This window comes from Melanotaenia boesemani, chromosome 8, assembly GCF_017639745.1.
Source record: "Melanotaenia boesemani isolate fMelBoe1 chromosome 8, fMelBoe1.pri, whole genome shotgun sequence".
NCBI classification, from domain to species: Eukaryota; Metazoa; Chordata; class Actinopteri; order Atheriniformes; family Melanotaeniidae; genus Melanotaenia; species Melanotaenia boesemani.
In genome coordinates this window covers 34,402,750-34,428,164 of record NC_055689.1, presented here as the reverse complement: position 1 = coordinate 34,428,164, position 25,415 = coordinate 34,402,750, and the positions used below count along the sequence as shown (strand labels likewise).

The 25,415-nt window shown below is 43.5% G+C and overlaps 2 protein-coding genes and 1 long non-coding RNA gene across 5 annotated transcripts in view; all 3 read right to left on the bottom strand.

Moving 5' to 3' along the window:
* LOC121645098 (zinc finger protein 420-like) overlaps positions 1-25,415 on the bottom strand; it is a 1,096,702-nt gene that overhangs the window by 794,881 nt on the left and 276,406 nt on the right. The window lies entirely within an intron of this gene.
* Positions 1,282-20,767, bottom strand: LOC121645157 (prohibitin-2-like). Of its 2 annotated transcripts, XM_041993561.1 has the most exons (10): positions 20,704-20,767; positions 14,448-14,577; positions 11,922-12,006; positions 10,734-10,813; positions 9,900-10,084; positions 6,960-7,089; positions 6,659-6,762; positions 6,246-6,323; positions 2,556-2,632; positions 1,282-1,885 (listed from the first exon to the last, which is right to left on the bottom strand). In XM_041993561.1, the coding sequence occupies exons 1-10, from the start codon at positions 20,722-20,724 to the stop codon at positions 1,867-1,869; spliced, it is 909 nt and encodes a 302-aa protein (XP_041849495.1). In that variant the 5' UTR covers positions 20,725-20,767; the 3' UTR covers positions 1,282-1,866. The 2 variants fall into 2 exon arrangements, with proteins under 2 accessions (XP_041849495.1, XP_041849497.1); XM_041993563.1 differs by lacking the exons at positions 11,922-12,006; positions 14,448-14,577; positions 20,704-20,767 and adding exons at positions 11,333-11,412; positions 11,779-11,915.
* LOC121645209 lies at positions 2,643-4,465 on the bottom strand. 2 transcript variants are annotated; one of them, XR_006011379.1, is made up of 4 exons: positions 4,381-4,465; positions 4,205-4,345; positions 3,665-4,134; positions 2,643-3,617 (listed from the first exon to the last, which is right to left on the bottom strand). It is a non-coding gene; the product is annotated as an uncharacterized LOC121645209 (long non-coding RNA). The 2 variants fall into 2 exon arrangements; XR_006011380.1 differs by lacking the exon at positions 2,643-3,617 and having other exon boundaries at positions 3,626-4,134.

Below are 25,415 nucleotides of genomic sequence, written 5' to 3'. Positions count from 1 at the left end.
AAAATGTTGACGAGGCTGAAATATTTTTATTTTTTCCCACGGATGTTTCAGGAGTTGATCTGAAACCATTTGTTTGAGTGTGAGATAAGGCTGGTTTTTAGTTTGGTTAGCTTATATACTTTGTATGTGACGGCTTATATTTAACCCTTAAAATCCTTCTATTTTATATTTATTTATAACTGGTTTGTATGGATTAAAGACTTGTTGTGGACCAACTACTGGATGACTTTTTCTGAACCGTTGCTGCTGTAACAGGAGTCCAGTTTGGCTTCAGTGTTTACTGAATCTATGGGTGTGACTGGCCACGGTTAAATAGTGCTTTTAAATTCAGAATTAAATACTTTGGAATTAAAGTGTTCTTCAAGTTTCTTCAGGTTTGCATGGAAAGGTTTTTAGATCTGAGGGTGGGAAGGGTTCTGACTGGACAGGAGGCAGAAATGACGTATTAACGTCAACCAGAAGAAAAACGCCAGTTCCTGATTTTTTCTTTTTGTCTACATGTAAGACTGCACATTAAGAACCATTTTCGCTCTGATGGTGATTCTAGTTTTGAAGCAGCAGCTCGACACCAGCATCCTGCTTCACTTTGGTCAGCTGAGAAGGAAGGCCGAGTTCCATATCGTCATGGCAACAGGACAAGCGAATGAGCATGCTCAGAACGACCAGAATTCATTGAAAGCAGAATGAACGTTTACATGACCAGGAATTATTTCATTCGGATTTAAAATCTGAACAAACACATAGTTCACATAGTTCTGATTTAAGTTTAATTTGGAATAGTTTACAAGGTCATCTTAACAAGGCTTTTATTCTGAATTAAAGGGGAATTAAAACTCGTGTAAACGTGGCCTGTGTAGCCTGGAAGGGTACACCATAATATCATTCTCATCTCATTAGTCTTAACTTTCCTGTGATGTATAACGTGACGCTGAAGGGAGACTGAATAAAATATATTTTTGTCCTGCACGCGTGACGTCTGGTGTCAGCACATTAATCTGATATGAAATGGTTATAATGTAAAGCACTTTGTGCTGCTCTTTGGTCTGAAAAGTGCTATATAAATCAAACTTGATTATATATTTATATAACATATAAAATGGTTTTATATCAGCTGGTTCAATTTATCTGAAAACAAACATCTGCACTCAATGAGCTTCAGTTTGTACTAAAACATTTGAAGGAATCATGAGAAACGTGTTTAGATTTTTAGATCCATGTTGAATTTATCAAATTTAAATTAATTTAATAAGTAAATTAAAATATCCATCTGACGCCGACAGAAAAAAGCCCAGAAATGTATTTATTAATTCAATCAGTTCTTCAATGTTGACATAAACACACAGAACAACCAAAGAAACGCTTCATTTCTACCAGAAATGTGTGTGTGCTGTACGTCGACACACACTGAGCGGCCGGCTGTGACTCAACGTTTGAGGTTTTACTCGGTGAAACGCTGCAGCTGACCTGGTTCATGACCTCAACCCGACACGCTCGCATAACGAGGAGCTCCGCCATGTTGGTCTGTTTCTGGTCCCAGTGCGACTCCAGCTGGGGGCCGACTTAACGTGTTAACATCTACACCGGTCTAGAACCAGTCCGTCTGTGGTGCTGCTGCACGGCGTCTCATGGGGATGTGAATCCACCGCTCCGGGTTCCTGGTTTCATGCAACTGGTTCCACATCTGAAGAGGAAGTTTTTAACGTAAACTAAAAATCAAAGGGAAGTTCGTCTTCAGTGGAAAACAGGTTTTCAGATAGTGGAGGCCAGCGTTGGAAGTGGTGGACAGAAACCTGCTGTGGAGTCGGCGGACAGGATTCCTGATGCAGAAGCAGAACTGAAGGAAAGACAGGCCGGTGGAGAGACGTCCTACTTCAACAAGGACAAACTGAAAGAAAAACAGAAATGACAGTTTACTCGCTGTGTTTCTGCATCAATGATCCCACCAGGTTCAGGATGAGCATAGCATAGTTTAGCTTAGCATAGTTTAGCTTAGCATTCAGACCGAGAACCTCTCATTCTTATTGTGGCATCATGGGTAAAATCTGGGTTTGAAGGGGGAAAAAAAAAAAGCTAAAACATCAATAAAAACATCTGAAAAAAGTAAAAAAAACATCACCAACGCTACAAAAAACCACACAAACGAGCTTTTATCTCGTCTGAGCTAATTTTGCTCATCCAATAGTTTAGATCAGCTCTACACGAGGGCCTGAAGGTTTTCAATGTTGATCTTCATGAAGACTGAGTAATCAGATTACTGTAATAATCTAATCTGATGTCTACATGCATCTTTAGATCTTTATCAGGAAATGGTCTAAAGCAGCAGATATCAGGAAATAAACTGGTTCAGAGATGAAATCTTTCTTGCTGTGGCTCATCTTCCTGGACTTTCATCTTCCCGACTCAAACTCTCCAGATTAGCCAGACTGAGGTAGGAAATGTTAAACCAAGCCCACCTTTCTGAAGATTCTCAGCTCTTGTTCAGACAACTGTGTTCAGTAACACACAGGAAGCTTGGTCTACTTCCTGCTGTGGTGTGGGGCTGTGCGTGGACTCACTTAAAGCTGTCTTTGTCCTGCAGGTTGAGCACCAGGCTGTCGGCGTTCAGGTACACTTTGTTCTGGGACTGCGCCACCTGCAGGTCAAACACAAACACAGTGAGCTGAGGAAGCGCAGGTGGAATCTGAGGCCTCTCTAAGCTGCTGCTGCAGAGCACAAAGAGAACATTGTACCGGTCCAACACTGAGCTGATTCACAGCTAAGCGCGAGCTACTGAGGCCCGCTCGCCGTCCACGCAGGAAGCATGACGCCACCAGAACGGGCTGTCCCGATGACGTGAGGCCGAGGACAGGGAGCGGTTCACTCCACGTCTCTGAGAAGTTCTTATCTCAGCATCAGCAAACTGCTGACAGCCCTGACAACACCCGTTTATTCTACCAGGCTGATCCTCCATGTTTGTCCCAGAAACCTCCCATCAACTCCTAATTGGCTGGATTCACCAACAGGAAACCGATTGATCTCTGGACCAATTAAACTTGTAAACCTTTCCCTGCTGATTTACACCGAAAATATAAAAACAAATATCACAAGTTTATTAAGAGGCGGCAAATAAAACCAGAGCAGACTGATCAGGTTACTGATCAATAACCTGGAACTGATCAGGTTACTGATCAATAAGCTGGAACTGATCAATAACCTGGAACTGATCAGGTTACTGATCAATAACCTGGAACCGATCAGGTTACTGACTCTGTAGATTAATGAAGTTCTGATAGATCAGGGATCATTATCGGTACTTCCTGTCTGAACTTCTTCTTCTTCTGTGTGAATCAAACTGTTTCTTCTTCTTCTGTTTGGAGGTTTCATCTCAACCCTTCAAGGAGGTCAAAGATCAGAAGAAACATGAAGCTCTTTTCTGTGATGATCTCAGCCTCATGCATGTTCTCCTGGCGCCATCTTGTGGACATAGTCATCACCATCATCACCATCATCATCATCAGACAGAGCAGAATGTTTAATTAAAAATAAAAAATCCCACTTTACTGTGATTCACTTCTGATTCAGAGCTGATTTCCTTCCTTCAGTTTATTCTAATCAGAACCCATCCTGGAACCCTGGACCTCCATCTCTTTGTCCGTCCATCAGAACCCATCCTGGAACCCTGGACCTCCATCTCTTTATCCGTCCATCAGAACCCAGCCTGGAACCCTGGACCTCCATCTCTTTATCCGTCCATCAGAACCCAGCCTGGAACCCTGGACCTCCATCTCTTTGTCCGTCCATCAGAACCCATCCTGGAACCCTGGACCTCCATCTCTTTATCCGTCCATCAGAACCCAGCCTGGAACCCTGGACCTCCATCTCTTTATCCATCCATCAGAACCCAGCCTGGAACCCTGGACCTCCATCTCTTTATCCGTCCATCAGAACCCAGCCTGGAACCCTGGACCTCCATCTCTTTGTCCATCCATCAGAACCCAGCCTGGAACCCTGGACCTCCATCTCTTTGTCCGTCCATCAGAACCCAGCCTGGAACCCTGGACCTCCATCTCTTTGTCCGTCCATCAGAACCCAGCCTGGAACCCTGGACCTCCATCTCTTTATCCGTCCATCAGAACCCAGCCTGGAACCCTGGACCTCCATCTCTTTGTCCGTCCATCGGAACCCTGGACCTCCATCTCTTTGTCCGTCCATCGGAACCCTGGACCTCCATCTCTTTATCCGTCCATCAGAACCCAGCCTGGAACCCTGGACTTCCATCTCTTTGTCTGTCCATCAGAACCCAGCCTGGAACCCTGGACCTCCATCTCTTTGTCCGTCCATCAGAACCCAGCCTGGAACCCTGGACCTCCATCTCTTTGTCCGTCCATCGGAACCCTGGACCTCCATCTCTTTATCCGTCCATCAGAACCCAGCCTGGAACCCTGGACTTCCATCTCTTTGTCTGTCCATCAGAACCCAGCCTGGAACCCTGGACCTCCATCTCTTTATCCATCCATCAGAACCCAGCCTGGAACTCTGGACCTCCATCTCTTTGTCTGTCCATCAGAACTCAGCCTGGAACTCTGGACCTCCATCTCTTTATCCGTCCATCAGAACCCAGCAGGCTTCAGAAAACCCGAGCAGCTGGTAGAATGATGGTTCTGATTGTTTTACTGGTTCTGATGGTGCAGCAGGAACTCTGATCGGTAGTCTTAAGAATTTTCTGTCCTGATTTCCTCCTGATTCCGACTACAGAGAAGATCCGTCAGGATCATGAGGTCTAGATCCTGTTAGATCTCAACCTCCTGACCCAGTTCGTCTGAGACGAGATGGAATCCTGAAAGCTGATCCCTGATCAATCGTTCCTGATTGGGAAAGATGTCTGATTCCCGTTTCAGACGTTTCACTGATGTCTATTTATTTTGTATCTTCCAGCTATGCTCAAGAGTGTTAAACAAAACAAAAAGATCAGCAGGACCTGCTCTAAAACTACCCCTTGTTGCATTTTCACGAATAGAATAAAGGTTTAAAACTAAACTGAACGGTGTTAATGAATCTTCATGCTCATCCTAAGTGGTAGTTTTTACAGCAGGACCTGGTCTAACGTGGTCTGGGTCCCCAAAAAGCAGTGGATTCACCTTTTTTGTATCTCACAGATCAGATGTGATAATTTCTTCGCCTACGCTCATGGAACTGAAAAACTAAACGGCCTGATCTTATTTACCTTGTTTAAATGACGGCATGTCATTTCAGACTCTCTGGTAGATGAACTCAACGTGACATGAGCGCTTTTAGTTTGGCCTTTTATTTCTTTTAGACTATTTTGGCTCTTTTACTGTGAACAGCACTTTGTTGCTGTTTTAAAAGCAGATTATAAATAAAGTTGTGATGTCAGATCCATGTTGTTGGAATATTCTACTGTTCTTGTTATAAAGTTCCTCATATTTTTGATTGTTTCATATTTTTTCATTCCTCATAAAAAATGTGTATTAAATGAATGAATTAATTCTGTGTATCTGGACGTCTGTCTATCGTTTTATAACGCCAGGAATAAACTGGTTTATCAGAAATGAATCCACACAGATGAACAGATCATTTATATAAATGATGAGTATGATGCTGTGGTTGCAGCTGCTCTAGAGGATCTCTGCTCGTCTCTGTTTGTGCAGCAGCTGCTTCCTCCTCATCTTGTTCCAGGAGTCATGACGACTGTCTGTGATCAGTGTGTCTGTGTGTCAGTCTGTGTGTCTTGTTGCGTGTGTTTATCGTTCAGCTGAGGAGGAGGAACCTAGCGGTTCCTGGTCCACACCGGCACATATTTACATTAAAGTGTTGTTAGCAGGACCTTCTCTAACACGCTAGCTGGCTGCTGGTCGACAGGATGTAGACGCGCCCCTGCATAGACGTTATTTTAGGTGTAGATATTTTATGAAATATTGAGTTGATTATTACATCTGAAGTGATCATATAATGTAAATGTGAAGAAAAGCTTGTCAAACAAGCAGCTAATCTGTTTTATCAGCAGGTGTTTACTTTGGGTGATGCTGCTGTTTTTATCCAGATCATCAGTTTTATCAGAGTTTCTTCATCAACGTCGGCTGTTTAACTTCAGTCTTCACATCTGCTGCTTTTAGGACAGAAATTATCACCATGGAGACGGTTGGTAAATTATGATCTAGACCATGGTAGAGATGATTTAAAACAACATATAGAAGAACATTCTACTGCAGGACTGGACTCTAAACCTTCAGCAGCTTCCTTCTTACCGTCTTGGCGATGTTCTGCGCCGCCCGGATCTTCCTGAGTTTCAGGTAACCTGGGTTCTTGGTCACGGCCTCGCCCAGCTGTCACACAGTAAGGGGGGTTAGTTATTCACAGAGAACCTGAGGCTGACAGGAAGCAGCCAGAGTTGTGTGTGAAAATCTCAGTAAACACTCAGGCCAACAACCATGCCACGATCAAAGTTACTTAAATCCCTGTTCTTCCTTATTCTGATGCTCAGTTTGAACTTCAGCAAGTCGTCTATACCATGTCTACAAGCCTACATGCTGCCATGTGATTGGCTGATCAGATACTGTGTTATCAGGAAGGTGGAAAGGTGGAGCTGATAAAGTGGACGGTAAGTATTTAATCCCACTGGGCTGTAGATGTTGAGGGTTTCAGAAGCTCTTCAACTCACCATCTTGGCAGCCTGAGCTTCTCCTTCAGCCTGAATGATCTTCTGTCTCTGCTCCTGTTTGGCCTTTTCTACGTAGAACTGAGCTCGCTGCGCCTCCTGCTGGGCTGCAGAGGAACAACACCACAGCTCATTTACAACCTGTTTTCTGTTCACATCCCATCATCATCATCAGGACGTCAGAGGTTCAGCTTGAAATCACATCATTTAAAATTATTCAAACATCAATGTATAAAACATCTTGTTTGGAAACATCTAAATTACATAACTTTAATCAGAATATTTGATGCAGACGTCCACTCACCGACTTGTTTGGCCTCCACGGCGGCCGTGTACTCTCGACTGAAGCTCAGATCGGTGATGGCCACGTCGTCCAAGATGATGTTAAAGTCTTTGGCCCGCTCGAACAGTTCTCTGCGGATCAGTAGAGAGACCTGCAGAACCCACACATTCCAGTCAAAGACCATTAGAACCCACACATTCCAGTCAGAGACCTGCAGAACCCACATATTCCAGTCAGAGACCTGTAAAACCCACATATTCCAGTCAGAGAGACCCGTAGAACCCACACATTCCAGTCAGAGAGACCCGTAGAACAAAACATTCCAGTCAAGAGAGACCCGTAGAACCCATACATTCCAGTCAGAGAGACCCGTAGAACAAAACATTCCAGTCAAGAGAGACCCTTAGAACCCATACATTCCAGTCAGAGAGACCCGTAGAACAAAACATTCCAGTCAAGAGAGACCCGTAGAACCCATACATTCCAGTCAGAGAGACCCGTAGAACAAAACATTCCAGTCAAGAGAGACCCTTAGAACCCACACATTCCAGTCAGAGACCCGTTGAACACACACATTCCAGACAAGAGAGACCCTTAGAACCCACACATTCCAGTCAGAGAGACCCGTAGAACCCAAACATTCCAGTCAGAGAGACCCGTAGAACCCAAACATTCCAGTCAAGAGAGACCCGTAGAACCCACACATTCCAGTCAGAGAGACCCGTAGAACAAAAACATTCCAGTCAGAGAGACCCTTAGAACCCACACATTCCAGTCAAGAGAGACCCGTAGAACCCACATACTCCAGTCAAGAGAGACCAGTAGAACCCACACATTCCAGTCAGAGAGACCCGCAGAACCCACACATTCCAGTCAAGGGAGACCCGTAGAACACACACATTCCAGTCAGAGACCCGTAGAACCCAAACATTCCAGTCAGAGACCCGTAGAACCCACATATTCCAGTCAGAGACCCGTAGAACCCACATATTCCAGTCAGAGACCCATAGAACCCACACATACCAGTCAGAGAGACCCGTAGAACACACACATTCCAGTCAGAGACCTGTAGAACCCAAACATTCCAGTCAGAGACCCGTAGAACCCACATATTCCAGTCAGAGACCCGTAGAACCCACACATTCCAGTCAGAGACCCGTAGAACACACACATTCCAGTCAGAGACCCGTAGAACCCAAACATTCCAGTCAGAGACCCGTAGAACCCACATATTCCAGTCAGAGACCCGTAGAACCCACATATTCCAGTCAGAGACCCATAGAACCCACACATACCAGTCAGAGAGACCCGCAGAACCCACACATTCTAGTCAAGGGAGACCCGTAGAACACACACATTCCAGTCAGAGACCTGTAGAACCCAAACATTCCAGTCAGAGACCCGTAGAACCCACATATTCCAGTCAAGGGAGACCCGTAGAACCCACATATTCCAGTCAGAGACCCGTAGAACCTACACGTTCTGAGGCCGCTCGGGGGCGTCCCATAATGCACTGGACTCCTCTCTGCTCTCTTTACTCTCCATGTAGAAATATCTGACGTTGTTGTCATTTATTTGTGTTTCCTATCTTCTTTCTCAGAAGGAATTCCTGGATTAGAGTTCTGCTGCTGGTTGACACCTCTTTCCTGTCATCTCCACCCACAACCGGTCCAGGAAGATGGCTGTCCTTCTTGGTTCTGATAGATGTTTTCGTCCCTGGTCTTGGTTCTCATGGAGGTTTTCCTCCCTGGTTCTTGTTCTGGTTCTGATGGAGGTTTTCCTTCCTGGTTCTGGTTCTGATGGTGATGTTCCTCCCTGGTTCTGGTTCTGATGGTGATGTTCCTCCCTGGTTCTGGTTCCAATGTTGATTTTCCTCCCTGGCTCTGGTTCTGATGGAGGTTTTCCTCCCTGGTTTCGGTTCTGATGGAGGTTTTCCTCCCTGGTTTCGGTTCTGATGGAGGCTTTCCTCCCTGGTTTCGGTTCTGATGGAGGCTTTCCTCCCTGGTTCTGGTTCTGATGGAGACTTTCCTCCCTGGTTCCGGTTCTGATGGAGACTTTCCTCCCTGGTTCCGGTTCTGATGGTGATTTTCCTCCCTGGTTCTGGTTCTGATGGAGGTTTTTTCTCCCTGGTTCTGGTTCTGATGGAGATTTTCCTCCCTGGTTCCGGTTCTGATGGAGATTTTACTCCCTGGTTCTGGTTCTGATGGTGGTTTTCCTCCCTCGTTCTGGTTCTGATGGTGGTTTTCCTCCCTGGTTCTGGTTCTGATGGAGGTTTTTTCTCCCTGGTTCTGGATCCGATGTTGATTTTCCTCCCTCTTTCTGGATCTGATGGTGATTTTCCTCCCTGGTTCCGGTTCTGATGGAGGTTTTCCTCCCTGGTTCCGGTTCTGATGGAGGTTTTCCTCCCTGGTTCCGGTTCTGATGGAGGTTTTTTCTCCCTGGTTCCGGTTCTGATGGAGATTTTCCTCCCTGGTTCCGGTTCTGATGGAGATTTTCCTCCCTCGTTCGGGTTCCTCTCCACGGTCTCCTCGTGCAGCTCAGGATGGAGGATTGAATCAAAGAGAAGATTTGATCCAGTCTGTTTCCTTCTTTTTGGTCATTATTTAATCACCCCCATCACACTACCACATGCACCCCGATGTTTAAAAAGAAGAAACCGTCTTTCTTGGCTGCTACTTCAGTAACTGTGGTAAAAACCATGTCAGTGGCAGAGGAAAGGATCAACTCTGCTACAGTGTGAGGCGTTTTAAAGCAGGAAAACCTAACATTTGCAGTTTCCTTTAATCCAGGAAACTGGGAAACTTCTTCATGTGAGTCGAGCTTTCGATGAGACGGATGCTGCTTCAGTAAACCAGCTCTATTTATGACAGTTAAGTCATTTATTTCTAAAGTAATCATGGGATTTTCTTTGTGTTCAGGATCAGAAGTGAATCGACCAGCTAGAATCTACCCAGCGTTTACCTGTGCTCTCTGCGTGATGAGCTGCGAGGCGTTGAACTTCGCCACCACGCTCTTCAGCACCTCGTTGACGATGGAGGGCAGCACGCGCTCGTCGTAGTCTTGTCCCAGCTGCTGGTAAAGGGTGGGCAGGTTGGACGCCAGCGGCCGGGACAGAACTCGCAGCGTCAGGTTCACCATCTGGAGGTCTGAGAGAGACCAGAGACAGGACGGTCAGGGTCTGGACGGCGGCAGACTCGGGTCTAACCTGAACTGCTGCAGTCTGGTTTCTGCTTTAATCACCACAGTTACGTTTTACAGGAAAAACTACACCAAGGAGCCATTTTCCTTCTGAAAATAACATGTTTAGGTCATTAAAAGAGAAACTTTTTACATGTTCAGTTTCAACCCTTCAATCTTTAATTAAAACAGATGTTTCTGTAAAATCAGGAGCTTTGACATTTCAGTAAATATGCACCTGCATCTGGACTTCTAGTGACCTGCAGATGTCAGTACCACCAGCTGTTAAATGGGGCCTCGAGCGATGACACTTTTGGCGACGTAACCTAACCCATTCACAAGGCTTCATCACACCATCACTGCAGGTAACTGGTTTTTACTGTCGAGTAAATGCACTCTGTTTATAAAACAGTTATCTGAGAATGTCTTTAATTTTCAAGAAAAATAGGTGGTGTTATACAATTAGCTGTAAGTGAATCGAATCAGAATTGAATGGAAACAGGCTACTGTGAAACGAATTGATTCAGGAAAATACGGACGATACTCAGCCCTAGACTGGGATCAGAGGGACTGGTGTGAACGCAGCCTCAACCCATCAGCTTGTTTCTGGACTCTGACCTTTGCTTCCCGTCAGGGAGGAGATCTTTCTGGGTCGGGCCCGGATGTCGTAGATGATCGGGTATTGGAACCAGGGGATCCTGATGAAGAAAACATTCAGAGGTTTTAGAAGAGCTGTTAAAAAGAAACTAAAAAAATCCCTGACAGGGAATAGTGGTGGACTAGGAATGCCATGATTACTGGATTAAGAATTATTCCCAGTTTTAAACAATATGATTAATAAATCATGAAGATCGTGATGACTTTCCATGTGGGATCCTGTCTGACCCAAAGTTAAACATGTAAGAGCTGTTGTTGCTTTGTTTTCCTTCCGTGTTCTCATGGGAAGTCCAGCAGTGGAAGAGTTTTTCCCTCCAGACTAACGGATTTAACCATTCTGGTGGGATTTCTAGTTTTTAGGTTTGTAGGGGCCCTGCCAGAGGACTGCAGGTGTGAATTAGCCTAAAGCTAACGCTGGTACAAAAATATTTATCTATGAACATTTCATGGTCCCTTATCAATAAAAGCGTTTAATTTGAAATGGGACTACTGGTTTTTCCAGATCCGCCATGAAATCCTGAAACAGAACCAACGAGCTTGTGTGTGAGCAGAAGACGTGCTGAGGCCGACCCTGCAGGTGAGACATGCTGCACACCTGACGCTGCCTCTGATTGGTCCGTGTGAATGAGCAGAGGGACGCTGCCTCTGATTGGTCCGTGTGAATGAGCAGAGGGACGCTGCCTCTGATTGGTCCGTGTGAATGAGCAGAGGGACGCTGCCTCTGATTGGTCCGTGTGAATGAGCAGAGGGACGCTGCCTCTGATTGGTCCGTGTGAATGAGCAGAGGGACGCTGCCTCTGATTGCTCCGTGTGAATGAGCAGAGGGACGCTGCCTCTGATTGGTCCGTGTGAATGAGCAGAGGGACGCTGCCTCTGATTGGTCCGTGTGAATGAGCAGAGGGACGCTGCCTCTGATTGGTCCGTGTGAATGAGCAGAGGGACGCTGCCTCTGATTGGTCCGTGTGAATGAGCAGAGGGACGCTGCCTCTGATTGGTCCGTGTGAATGAGCTCGTTGTTTTCTGCTGTGATGACGTTCAGCTTCTTCACCATCAATCCATCAACAGAAATAGGAGAATCGTTTCTGAAGCTTCTGCAAACTGCTGCTTAAAAAAAAAAAGTCACGTTGCCGTGGTAACAGAAAGCCTCACCTGAAATGGAGTCCCTCAGCGAGCACCGTGTCCATCTCCATCCCTCCGATCCTGTTGAAGATGATGGCACGGTGTCCTCCTTCAACTGAGGACAAGATGGACAGAAGATGTCACCTTTCACTCTTCTTCTTCTCTTTTTTAAAGCTGCGTCTTACCGCCAACATTTAACTGAGGAACATCTCATGTATGAAGTGGAATTTTAATAATTAAACAGAATAATTAAATTTGTATTCATTAACCCTTTGAGTCTGATCCGGTCACCGGTGCACCTCAAGTTACTGCAACTTTAACGTTTTCGCCATCGACGTAAATCCAACCGACTCAGAGCTGAGACACGCGGCGATTTTTATACCATGTGTAACTCGCGCTGCACATCGCATGGGGGAGGGCTGAAGTTTGGAGTGGGAATTAAAGTACTGGACTATAATTCGGGTCTGTTAGAGGTGTTCTCTGAGTAATTTAGATTTTAAATAACAGGACTTGTACTGTTTGAGAGTTAAAAGTAGTTTTTTGCTGAGTTTTTACTCAGAGCTCTTACAACCAATGCAACACGTGTGATTCAATTACAATTAGTAAATATTCAATAAAATTCGTAATAATTAAATGACAGGAACTCAGAGTGTGGCAGGAACCTAAAATTTGAACCTGACACTTCAGGGGGACGGACCGGCAGTAAACAGCAGAGATACCAAGATGGCGGCAGCTAGCCTTTCAGCCACCGTTTCGGAGCGGGAGATTTACTCATCGGGTTTAAAGGCTAGCAGCTGGAAATATTTAGGTTTTTATGGACATGGGGACAGACGAGGCCTGGACAGCAATTACTACATGTTAATTTGTTTAAAGCCAAAATAAAATAGAATTAAAACTACAAACATGAGTCCTCATCCCCGGTTAGAGGACAAGCTGCTGGATGTTGTTCTAACACATTTTTCCTGTAAATTACATGGAAAAATGTCAATATTAACAATGTGTTGGATTTATTTACGGTTCAACATTAATAAAAGATATTGGACATAAATTTGTTTGGTTACCTGGCAACACCAGGTCCCAGTAGCTCTAGTTTGTCTCAGACCAGCAGCTATGTTCTGCCCGATGTCATCTGGAAAAATAAGTCTGGAGACATTTCGTTTTCACGTTGAAATCTGCATCAATGAAATGTAGCGTGACATTTATATACGGCTCAGTGGTGCAGCTTGACCACAGCTCCATAGCGGTGGCGAAACATTGGACTGTAGTCACGTCCTTCACACCACCCACATCATACAGGGCAGGGAGACGCTCCACTAACATGGAGACCAGATGGCAGTGATGCTGTTTGTCAAACGTGTTGATGAGTTTCTTAAATCCCGTGTTGTTCAGTGTGTTAAATGAGCGCTGCAGTTTGGTGAGAAAAAAAGTTCTGTTTGTTTATAACTTTTGTCTCTAAGGGAGCTGGTGGATTATTTAGTCACGACTCTCAAAAACTGATAATTTTTCTATTGTCTTGTTTTTGTCACAAGCCCCCGTGTGCACATCTACGTGAACTAGCGCAACTTTTTACATGCACGAATGTTGCCTGTCGCTTGGCTGGAGGAGGGCAACGATTTTCGTCTCATCGCGCAAATTCCATAGAAAATGATAGAGAAGGAGCGACGTCGCCTCCGTGTGTCCAGCCCTGAACTGGCGAGGTGTTTGTAACTCGCGCTGAATAAAAGCAAAGTGGTCGGGGCAATGGGAGGAGACTGCAGCAGTGGGAGGAGTCTGCAGCAGCGGGAGGAGTCTGCAGCTGTGGGAGGAGTCTGCAGCTGTGGGAGGAGTCTGCAGCTGTGGGAGCAGTGGGAGGAGTCTGCAGCAGTGGGAGGAGTCTGCAGCTGTGGGAGCAATGGGAGGAGACTGCAGCAGTGGGAGGAGTCTGCAGCAGCGGGAGGAGTCTGCAGCTGTGGGAGGAGTCTGCAGCTGTGGGAGGAGTGGGAGGAGACTGCAGCAGTGGGAGGAGTCTGCAGCAGCGGGAGGAGTCTGCAGCAGCGGGAGGAGTGGGAGGAGTCTGCGGCAGTGGGAGGAGTCTGCGGCAGTGGGAGGAGTCTGCAGCAGAGCGCTGCAGTGCCAGTGGCGCTCGATTTGCAACTGAAAACTGCACAAGAGGGAACTGAGAATGAGCAAATAATCGGATCATTTCATTTTTATGATTGTTGAAAACCCAGATCATAATTGTGATTAAAAATTCGATTAATCGCCCAGGCGTTGATCAGAACAGCTTTCTGTCTGACATCTAGATTAACAGTGCAAGATTTTTCTCTCGGTTTGTGGTACCTCTCAAGTTAGCTACTAGAAGTTACGTCTTACAGTTAAAATGTGATTTTTGTGTCAGATTTAGATTGATTTCCCACTGATACTGAAAGAGGAAGACCCCGATGAAGAGAACAAAGCTGAGAAGAAGCTGCTGTCCTGGATCTGTTTGTTTAACCTGTCGCGGACTTTTTATCAAGGCCTTAGAACACCAAAAAAGTCAGAATGTCTTGAATAAACCATCGCTAAGCAGCAGATCACCTGTGTACGTGGCCTCCTTCACTCCATAAGCCAGAGCTCCGGCTCCCACCAGCAGCTTGAGACCGATTCCTGCACCTCGAGGTCCCGACGACATCCTGCCGGCGATCTGCCGCAGCTGCTGCAGAAAACCCTGAAACAGCAGCATCATGAGCTCATCACTGACACAACAAACCCCTGTCAGGGTAGATCAACAGAAAGCAGGGTTATTCTGCTCTGAACGGCGCAAACATGACAGCAACCTTCACACAGGGAGGGGGGGTGAAGGCTGACACCTCCCTACAAACTCCACAAGGACTCACAAGTTAAAACCCATTTAAACTTGACTTTCTGGAAGGTCACTGGCACAAAATCTGGTAAAAACACGGGCCATCAACTGTGTCTCACAACAGTTTAACATTTCAGAAACTATTTTATTCTATTTCCTCCCAGACGCCCCACTGAAGCATGGACAGAACGTAGACTAGTCCAGGTACAGCTTGTACATCAGTGTAGATTTACTGTCCTCTGATAATTACTCAGCTCTGACATTTTTGAAGAAATGTATCCCGAGAAGTTTTACATTCAATATATAAAATGGCAATACCGCGATCATCGAGTAAAAACCGACACAGCATGAACATGTAGTTCTTTGTACACCGGAGCAGGAACAACTGTTTGGTTTGCACTCTGTCTGCTGGTGGGCATGTAGCTCACCTGTGTGCACGTGGAACGGCGTGTAGCTCACCTGTGTGCACGTGGAACGGCGTGTAGCTCACCTGTGTGCACATGGAACGGCGTGTAGCGACATGGCGTAGCTTATTTACATGTCAACATGAGAATAAGATAAATAACAGACCGTTTAGTTTTTATAATTAAAGGAAAAAATCTGAACCTGTTTTAGAGGAAAAGGAGCTCAGATTACTTCTGTTCTGATCTAGTGCAAAATAAAAATAACCTGAAAAATAAAGTAAAATAATATTCAAATATGAAATAACTTAATGACAAAATATATAAGATATTGAGTAACGACAGAAAATAAAATAAACCTGATCTTCTGGGTAGCTGATTGGGCGCCCCTCCCCTAATATAATGGTGGGGAAACACTGGTTTTTATTAAATGTTTATGAGTGCATTAATTACACTTCACCCCGATGCGTCAATGTTTTTGTGGACAGATTGTTATCCAGCACAGATCTCCATCTTCTTGGTCATGGAGTTGACCAGAGCTGCACAGGTTGTTACTGGAATCTTCTTCCAGTCCTCCACCATCACATCACAGAGCTGACGGATGTTAGACACCTTCTGCTCCTCCACCTTCCACCTGAGGAGCCCCATAGGTGCTCATTAAGTTCAGGTCTGTAAAAAGACCTGGCCACTCCATCACCATCACATCACATGTCAGATTCTGCTCCAGAATATCACAGTACATGTGGAATTCGTTTCCCTCCATGAAGCCCAGTTCCCCAGCGCTGGGAGCGCTTGTGCAGTCCCAGACCATGATGCTACCACTATCAAGCTGGACTGTAGGCAGGACACAGTTATCTTGCTGCTCCTCACCAGAAGACATCATGTGAGCCAAACGAGTAAAAATGAGTCAGGTCAGACAACAGGACATGGTTCTGGCATGTGAAATGGTCCTGTTTTAGACTCCAGGATGTGGTTCTAGTAATTCATGCTCTTGGACTGGTGGTCTCCAGCAAACTGTTTGAGTATCGTATAAGATAGCTGTCAAAAAGACGTATGCATGATTCTAAGATTTGTAGTCGTATTTTTGTGTTAATAAAAGTTTTGTACACAAATCAAGGCTGTCATATATGTGCGTCTGGTCAATTTTGTGGATTAGGAGTTGTTTTATGTGAGTATGAATCTTAAAGCTGTGAGTGCAAAATCTTGTGAATACAACTCCAATTTCTACGAAGACAAAGTCTCCTATTCTGTGTGGACACGAATTCACGTTTTTGGGTACGAGTAGAAAAGTATTCAGATGACGTCACAAGGGAGGAGTAATCGATCTGCCGATTGTACAAAACACAACAAGCTCCAATTTCAAAGATGGCTGAAGAAATTGCAGCGGGAGGAGCTACCGGCTCAAGTGAAGCATCACAGGTAAGATGTTCAAGCGGTCTTTATTTATATATTAAAGAAAAACATACTATTTTCAATAATATTCTTTGATTTAAAGACGTACTGCTATAGTTTGCCATGTCGGGTAGTGCTAGCATTAGAAGCTGGCTTGTGCTATTAGCATTGATGTAGCGTGGAAACTATAAAATGTTTATTCTTAGACAATGTCGATTGAAATGCGACTTTTATGGATTTATTAATTACGCTATTTAGTCGATCAGTCTGTCCTCGCCAATCCTCTTTTCCATTTACCCCACTCCCTTCGTCCACCTTTTTTTTTTTATTCCACTCCTGCGTTGTTCAGAAGCTGAGGATAAATCAATCCATGTACCGGTGAATAACCGTATTTATTATATATGTCATGATATGCATATTTATGTAATCTTCTCTGCCATAAACACGATATTGCGGGGGTTGCGGGGGCGTTTGAGTGACGTGACCTGGGACGCCGATGGAGTGAAGAGACTTAATTCCTCCCAGTAGAAAGTTGCAATGGATTTCTTTAACCATCACTATTACTCTGAAGTTGGTTAAGTACCGCGTAAAACCTCATAGGGCAAATATCTGGCATATTTCCTCCCTGAGCATCATCTTTGTCATCTGATCAACCAGCGGAGCACCGTTGCTAGGGGCATTGGCGTCCCTAGCAACGGTGCTCCGCAAGTCGTGTTATACTGTTTACAAAAATGACAATCCATTGCAACTTTCTACTGGGAGGAATTAAGTCTCTTCACTCCATCGGCGTCCCAGGTCACGTCACTCAAACGCCCCCGCAACCCCCGCAATATCGAGTTTTATGGCAGAGAAGATTACATAAATATGCATATCATGACATATATAATAAATACGGTTATTCACCGGTACATGGATTGATTTATCCTCAGCTTCTGAACAACGCAGGAGTGGAATAAAAAAAAAAGGTGGACGAAGGGAGTGGGGTAAATGGAAAAGAGGATTGGCGAGGACAGACTGATCGACTAAATAGCGTAATTAATAAATCCATAAAAGTCGCATTTCAATCGACATTGTCTAAGAATAAACATTTTATAGTTTCCACGCTACATCAATGCTAATAGCACAAGCCAGCTTCTAATGCTAGCACTACCCGACATGGCAAACTATAGCAGTACGTCTTTAAATCAAAGAATATTATTGAAAATAGTATGTTTTTCTTTAATATATAAATAAAGACCGCTTGAACATCTTACCTGTGATGCTTCACTTGAGCCGGTAGCTCCTCCCGCTGCAATTTCTTCAGCCATCTTTGAAATTGGAGCTTGTTGTGTTTTGTACAATCGGCAGATCGATTACTCCTCCCTTGTGACGTCATCTGAATACTTTTCTACTCGTACCCAAAAACGTGAATTCGTGTCCACACAGAATAGGAGACTTTGTCTTCGTAGAAATTGGAGTTGTATTCACAAGATTTTGCACTCACAGCTTTAAGATTCATACTCACATAAAACAACTCCTAATCCACAAAATTGACCAGACGCACATATATGACAGCCTTGATTTGTGCACAAAACTTTTATTAACACAAAAATACGACTACAAATCTTAGAATCATGCATACGTCTTTTTGACAGCTATCTTATACGATATTTGAGGGGTTACCTGTGACCCAGCTTCAGAAGAGGCTTCCCGTGTAATTATTGTTGGTGATTTTAACATCCATGTAGACAACCCTCAGGATAAGGGGACTAAAGACCTGAGTAACAATCTGGACAACTTTGGGCTGACTCAGCATATAACAGGGGCCACACACACTAAAGGACACACTCTAGATTTACTGATCTCAAAGGGTTTGAACTTTTCTAAAATTACTGTGTGTGATGTGGGCCTGTCTGATCATTACTGTGTTTTCTTTGAGATACGATTCCTGTTCACACAAATGTCTCAGCAGAGGTCATCACAAAACGGTGTATAGCTGAAAATACGACTGGGATGTTTAACCAGGTCTTCTCTTCAACAGTTGTCTCTGGGAGGAAAAGGTCTCCATGGAGAAATTCCACATTGGTGAAAAATGGACAAAGAGAATGTCGGAAAGCCGAGCGCAGATGGAGAAAAACACATCTACAGGTTCATTATGACATGTATAAAGAGAAACTTCACTCTTATAATCTACAGGAATGCAAGAAAGTCCTATTTCTCTGACGTTATTAGCAAAAACTATCATAAAGCTCGGGTCGTATTCGCTATTGTCGACAGATTAACAAACCCTCATGTGTCAATAGCACCTGAACTTTATTCCACCAATGAGTTCGCCAAATTCTTTACAGAAAAAATCCAGAAAATCAGACAAACAGTTGGTTCATCAGCAGCAACAGGTTCAATAAATATACTGTGTGCATTGAAAACCAACTTAAACACCATGACACAGTTTAATCCCATTAGCAGCAAAGATCTAGGCGATATCATATGTGAGTTGAACTCCTCTTGCTGCTTGGACAGCCTGCCCACAGGCCTTTTCAAAAAGGTCTCAAGAACTCTGGAACCAGATCTGTTACAGATTGTTAACTTATCTTTAATTTCAGGTGTCTTCCCAGAGCTTCTAAAAACAGCTGTAATCAAACCTCTGCTAAAAAGGGACAATCTAGACAAGACACAAATGAGCAACTACAGGCCGATCTCAAATCTTCCTTTTCTAAGTAAGATAATTGAAAAAGCCGTTTTTCATCAACTAAACGACTTTTTAACACAAAACAACTGCTACGATGTCTTCCAGTCAGGTTTTAGACAGCACCACAGCACTGAGACTTCTCTGACCAAAGTCATTAATGACATATGTTTAAATACAGATGATGGAAAAATGTCAGTCTTAGTCTTACTGGACCTCAGTGCTGCATTTGATACAGTCGACCACAATATATTACTTAAAAGACTGGAGAACTGGGTGGTTCTCTCTGGTACTGCACCTCTCTGGTTTAAATCTTATTTAGAGAATAGAAAATACTTTGTGTCAAAAGGCAACTTTACATCTGAGCAGACAAGAATTACATGTGGAGTTCCCCAAGGTTCCATCCTGGGGCCTCTTCTGTTTAACATCTACATGCTCCCACTGGTACAGATTATAAAGAAAAACAACATAAGTTACCATAGCTACGCAGACGACACACAGATATATATTACAATGTCACCAAGAGATTGAGGCCCTGTAGAGGCTCTTGGGAAATGCATTGAAAAGATTAATGACTGAATGTGTCTGAACTTTCTCAAGTTAAAACAAAAACAAAACTGAGGTGATGTTTTTTGGAGCCAAAGAGAAACGAAGTGTCACCACAGAGCTTCAGTCTATACACCTAAAAACCACCAACCAGGCCAGAAATCTGACCTTAACTTTGAGAAATACATTAAGGGAATTACAAAGTCAGCCTACACACCTGTAGCTGATTCAGAACTCTGCTGCTCGAGTCCTCACTAAGACCAAGAAAGTGGACCACATCAGTCCAGCTCTGAGAACTTTAAAGTTCTGCTGCTGGTCTAGAAAGCTCTGAATGGTTTAGGACCAAAATACATCAGTGACCTCTTGACCCAGTATGAACCTACCAGAACCCTCAGGTCATCTGGTTCCAGTTTCTTATCAGTTCCAGAGTCAGAACCAGACATGGAGAAGCTGCATTCAGCTTCTATGCTCCACATGTCTGGAACAAACTCCCAGAAAGCCTCAGATCAGCTGAAACACTCAGTTTATTTAAATTACAAACATTTACATGAAAAACGTGCGACTTTATAAATATAATTTATTTTACGTTAAAAGAAAAATAAGTTGTTTGGTGTCATTCTTATTAGCCAAGTTAAATAAAGACAATTAGAAATGTTTATTTAATAAACACGAAGTTATTAAAAACCATGCAGAGCTGGAAATAAGCAAAAGCATTATAATTTACATTAAACTCCCAGTCAGGCTTTAAAAACTGTAAAACAAATATAATCCAAGTAGTTCTCAGACATTTCGCAGGTGAGCTAACGTTTCATTAAATATCGGCTAGCTTACATCAGCCGGACTCATGTGTAAACCATAAAGCTTTTAAATTTCTGGATGTCACGAGACATCGTGCAAAGAGCGGGAAACACCAAAGTGAATCTACCGAACTGCGGTCGGGAATGTCACAGAAGTCCGTTTAAGTGTGAGTTTAGAAAGAAAACTTACTCCGGGATCCTTGTTCGCCATGCTGTCCTCCGCTTCTGTTAAAAAACCAAGTGAAGAAGATAAACCAAGGTCACGGGGGATGACGTACTTCCGTGTACGCGGGGTATCATGGGAAATGTAGGATTAGAGCCCGTGACCCGTTATTCTCATGGATGTATTATAAGAACTGGATAACGGACTGAACAATGGCGGCACGCCGATTTTTCCCAGTGGCCACTCGTGGTACTGCAACAAAAAATCCCATGGGGCCCAAAAAGCATTTTTCCCATAGGCCACAATGGTAAAAGACACGGCTGTAAAACTGTTGACAGGACGTCTTCAGCTTTAAACACAGCTAATTACTAATCTTTCTATTCAATATTTTTAATTCATGGACATTTAATCCGTCAATTATTTTTCAAAAGGCCATAAAAGCCACAGAAAAGTCTCTATTTCTCCGGTGACGTCACGGCTGTGCACATGCACTGCCGAAGCGCGGTCATGCTGTGTCGGGAGCGAGGAGGACGGCTGTTGACTTCAATATGATGGGAAAGCTGTTCGTAAAAGTTAAGCTAAAGTTAAGTTTCTTTTTTCTGATATCGAGTAACTTAATACATTTGTATTCTTAATGTTTGATATTACATGCATGATAGTTCCTGTTTTTAAACGTATTGTGACCTAAATCCTAATTAGCTCTAGGTTGTAGTTACGACCACCTGTTTAAACCACCTGATAGTGCGTTTTACTGGTTTATTTTATGTAAAGAGAGATTCAGCCCATGAATAGATCGGGGAAAGTGAGGGTGGCTTTTTTTTTTATTTGTTAATTTCTTATATTTTGGTTCACATTAGTTCACTTTTTGTTAAGTAGTTTAATCACACTGTTCACCCAGAGGGCAATAGAATTTTTTTTAATTAAAATATTTTGTCTTATGAGCTGCTATTCTATTTTCGTTAGTTCAAATAAAATATGAATAACAGTCTTGACGCATCGCTGTCAGTGATATTTTGTTATACATATACAGTTAAATATTTTGGGAGTGTTGAGCCATTTCATGACAGCGACACAATGTCGCCAAGTTAGGTAAAATAGCCTACAAAACCATTTTCAATCCCTAACGGAAATCACGATACATAAAATACATAACTACATAATAAATATAGAATGGTGATAACCCAAGTGGCCTAGTTTTCCTTAACATAGTCCTCAGTTTAAACAAAGTTTTTTTTTCTTTGTCAATTAAAAAACTGCAGCATTTAACAAAGTGGAATCCGGCAAAACACAAGAAAGGAACATTTTAAGAGACGCAATTGATAATCTTGGTGTCATCCAGGGAATAGCAGAAAAATAAAGAGAATATGCATGGGTAGCTCAATGAAATAATGCATTAACAAGGACTTCTAACATTTATTACAAAAGACGTGCCTGAAATTATTCATGAATAAAGGTAGGAATTGTAAGTCATCGTGAAAATTTGACACGGGATTATACAAATATACAATATAGACTGACTTATATTGGGCTATTACGAATCCCATATAGAAATTCATCAGATTAAAACAAACCATCATTTTAACAATTACTACACAACTTTTTCCACGTATATTATATCATTACTTTACATCGAGGTCCGATCGTGTGCCGTAGAAAATCATCATCTGAGTTTGTACAGCTCTCATACTGCAGATTAATGTCGTGACCGCGCGTCGCTGGATCAGGTCACTGGGCTGCGCATTGCTCGTTCACAGTGACGTGAAGCATGATGGGAGGTGACACTACTGCGCATGCTCTATGGGCCCAATATGCGGAAGTAACCCGGAAGCCTGAGAACTTTTTCGGCGTATGCGCTGGGTGAGCAACTTCCATAGAAATGAATGGGCCGCCATTTTCAGTCCGTTATCCAGTTCTTATAATACATCCATGGTTATTCTACTTACCGACAAAATGCTAATATTTGATGTTACTGAGTTAGCTTTAGTAATAAAACATAAAATATAAATTAAAATAGAAGATAAGGCATAATCACAGGCATTTAAAAGGGAATGGTCTCATATTCTTCATATATATATATATATATATATATATATATATATATGTGTGTGTGTGTGTGTGTGTGTGTGTGTGTGTGTGTGTGTGTGTGTGTGTGTGTGTGTGTGTGAACAATGCACTTGTTTAATGTTTTGATGTTTGTCTGACTCCATGTAAAGAAATAGGAAAGGTTTAAGACTTTTGCAGGCTACAGTAAATCTTTTCTTTCTTTCAGTTCGGTTCTGTTCCTCTCTTATCTGAGCTGCAGCATCACTATCCTGCTCAACAGGATTATTTTTCATGGTTTCATGTAATGAACAGCCTAATGCAGAAACAACCAGAGAGTTAAGAAGAACTTCCTTCTGCTTATATTCAGCCATGTTTACATACAGCCAGTGAAAATGTGGAAGTCAAACAAAGTAAAAAACTAATGATCTGAGACATTGTCTGCGTATTTCCACAGTTTAGATGGGAGTTTAGCTATACTACTAGCTATATTTCTGCTGCTTCAAACCAGCTTCTACACCACTAAGCAGATGAAACATGGAAAATCTTGGAAGTCTAGAATTTCCTAGTGTGTGGATGGGGAAAGCAGATGGATTAAGACCCTTCATGATAAATCCTGCATTGTTTCTGCTCCTGGAAGTACGACTTTTAGTGTTTTTATAGTGTTGTTGCTATGTGTGTGTGGTTTGAAACAACCTTTCACCCTCTCCTTTTTTATGACTTTATAATGTCATGATTTGAACCACTGGAACAACAAAAAACAATGGAAAAGTAAGGAATGTTCCAGAGATTAGGACACGGTCACCACTAGGTTGACCACCAGATGTTACACATTAATGAGACAGATGTGATGTCATATAAATATGAGCCATCTCATCGTTTTCTTTCACCTTGCAGACCTACTAAAACAACACCTTCTTTCCCCTACTTTCCCTCCCTTTCTTCCCGCTCAGAGTCTCTCCATGATGGATGTCTGGATGATGATGTTGCAGCGCAGCAGGAGATCTGCAGACTCGCTGCAGCTCCTTAAACCACAGAAACACCTGCTGCATAAAAACGGTTGTTTTCTTCAGTTCAGAGTCAGACATCCAGTTCCTGAGGGGTTTCAGGTTTGAACCGGCTGCCATCAGCTGAGGAGCTTCAGTGTGGTGTTAAAGATGAAGAAGAATGTGCACGTGCTGTTGCACATGTTTTCACTGTCTTTACTGATCTAAATACAAAAGGAGCAGTTAATGCTAAATACTGTATCTGATATTTGATGAAGTAAAACAACAAGATCTCATTAAAAGCCACATTTCTCTCCGGGCATGAATCTGCAGATGTAGAAAAAGACCTAAAAATAGATGAATGAAAACACTTTCCTTATCTCTGCCCTGCATCTGTTCTTACTTCCTTTAATAAGCGTAACATGACTTATTAAATGAAGTTCATGTACCACTGACATCTAAACCATGTGAGATTATTTGTTTTGTTAAAATGAGTCTGCATTTATTACACATTTTTAAATAATTTCCAACTGAAAATGCTAAAAATGCAATGAACAAAAAACAAATGAAAATAAATAAAATCTCACAAAGTGTCACAGTCTGATGTTCGGTTTTGGAGCGGCATCGAATGATTCCCTCCGAACTTCCGAACTGGAAAACTGCAGAGCAGAGACGGAGGGTGAAGTTCTGCAGAGGGAAAGAACTCTGATCCATCACAGAATCCTGATCCATCACAGAACTCTGATCCATCACAGAACCCTGATCCATCACAGAACCCTGATCCATCACAGAACTCTGATCCATCACAGAACCCTGATCCATCACAGAACTCTGATCCATCACAGAACCCTGACCCGACCCCAAACCATCACAGAACCCTGATCCATCACAGAACCCTGACCCATCACAGAACTCTGATCCATCACAGAATCCTGATCCATCACAGAACTCTGATCCATCACAGAACCCTGATCCATCACAGAACCCTGATCCATCACAGAACTCTGATCCATCACAGAACCCTGACCCGACCCCAAACCATCACAGAACCCTGATCCATCACAGAACCCTGACCCATCACAGAACTCTGATCCATCACAGAACCCTGACCCATCACAGAACTCTGATCCATCACAGAATCCTGATCCATCACAGAACTCTGATCCATCACAGAATCCTGATCCATCACAGAATCCTGACCCATCACAGAACTCTGATCCATCACAGAACCCTGATCCATCACAGAACCCTGATCCATCACAGAACCCTGATCCATCACAGAACTCTGATCCATCACAGAACCCTGACCCGACCCCAAACCATCACAGAACCCTGATCCATCACAGAATCCTGATCCATCACAGAACCCTGACCCATCACAGAACTCTGATCCATCACAGAACCCTGATCCATCACAGAACCCTGATCCATCACAGAACTCTGATCCATCACAGAACCCTGACCCGACCCCAAACCATCACAGAACCCTGATCCATCACAGAATCCTGATCCATCACAGAACCCTGACCCATCACAGAACTCTGATCCATCACAGAATCCTGATCCATCACAGAATCCTGACCCATCACAGAACTCTGATCCATCACAGAACCCTGATCCATCACAGAACCCTGATCCATCACAGAACTCTGATCCATCACAGAACCCTGACCCGACCCCAAACCATCACAGAACCCTGATCCATCACAGAAC

Bases quoted from the DNA above. Each gene is read 5' to 3' on its own strand.
- LOC121645157 (XM_041993561.1), bottom strand. From the start codon at position 20,724: ATGGCGAACAAGGATCCCGGA. The intron at 14,578-20,703 runs GTAAGTTTTCTT...CTGCTGTTTCAG, and splicing joins TGGCGAACAAGGATCCCGGA to GGTTTTCTGCAGCAGCTGCG. The intron at 12,007-14,447 runs GTGATCTGCTGC...TCTTGTCCTCAG, and splicing joins GAAGGAGGCCACGTACACAG to TTGAAGGAGGACACCGTGCC.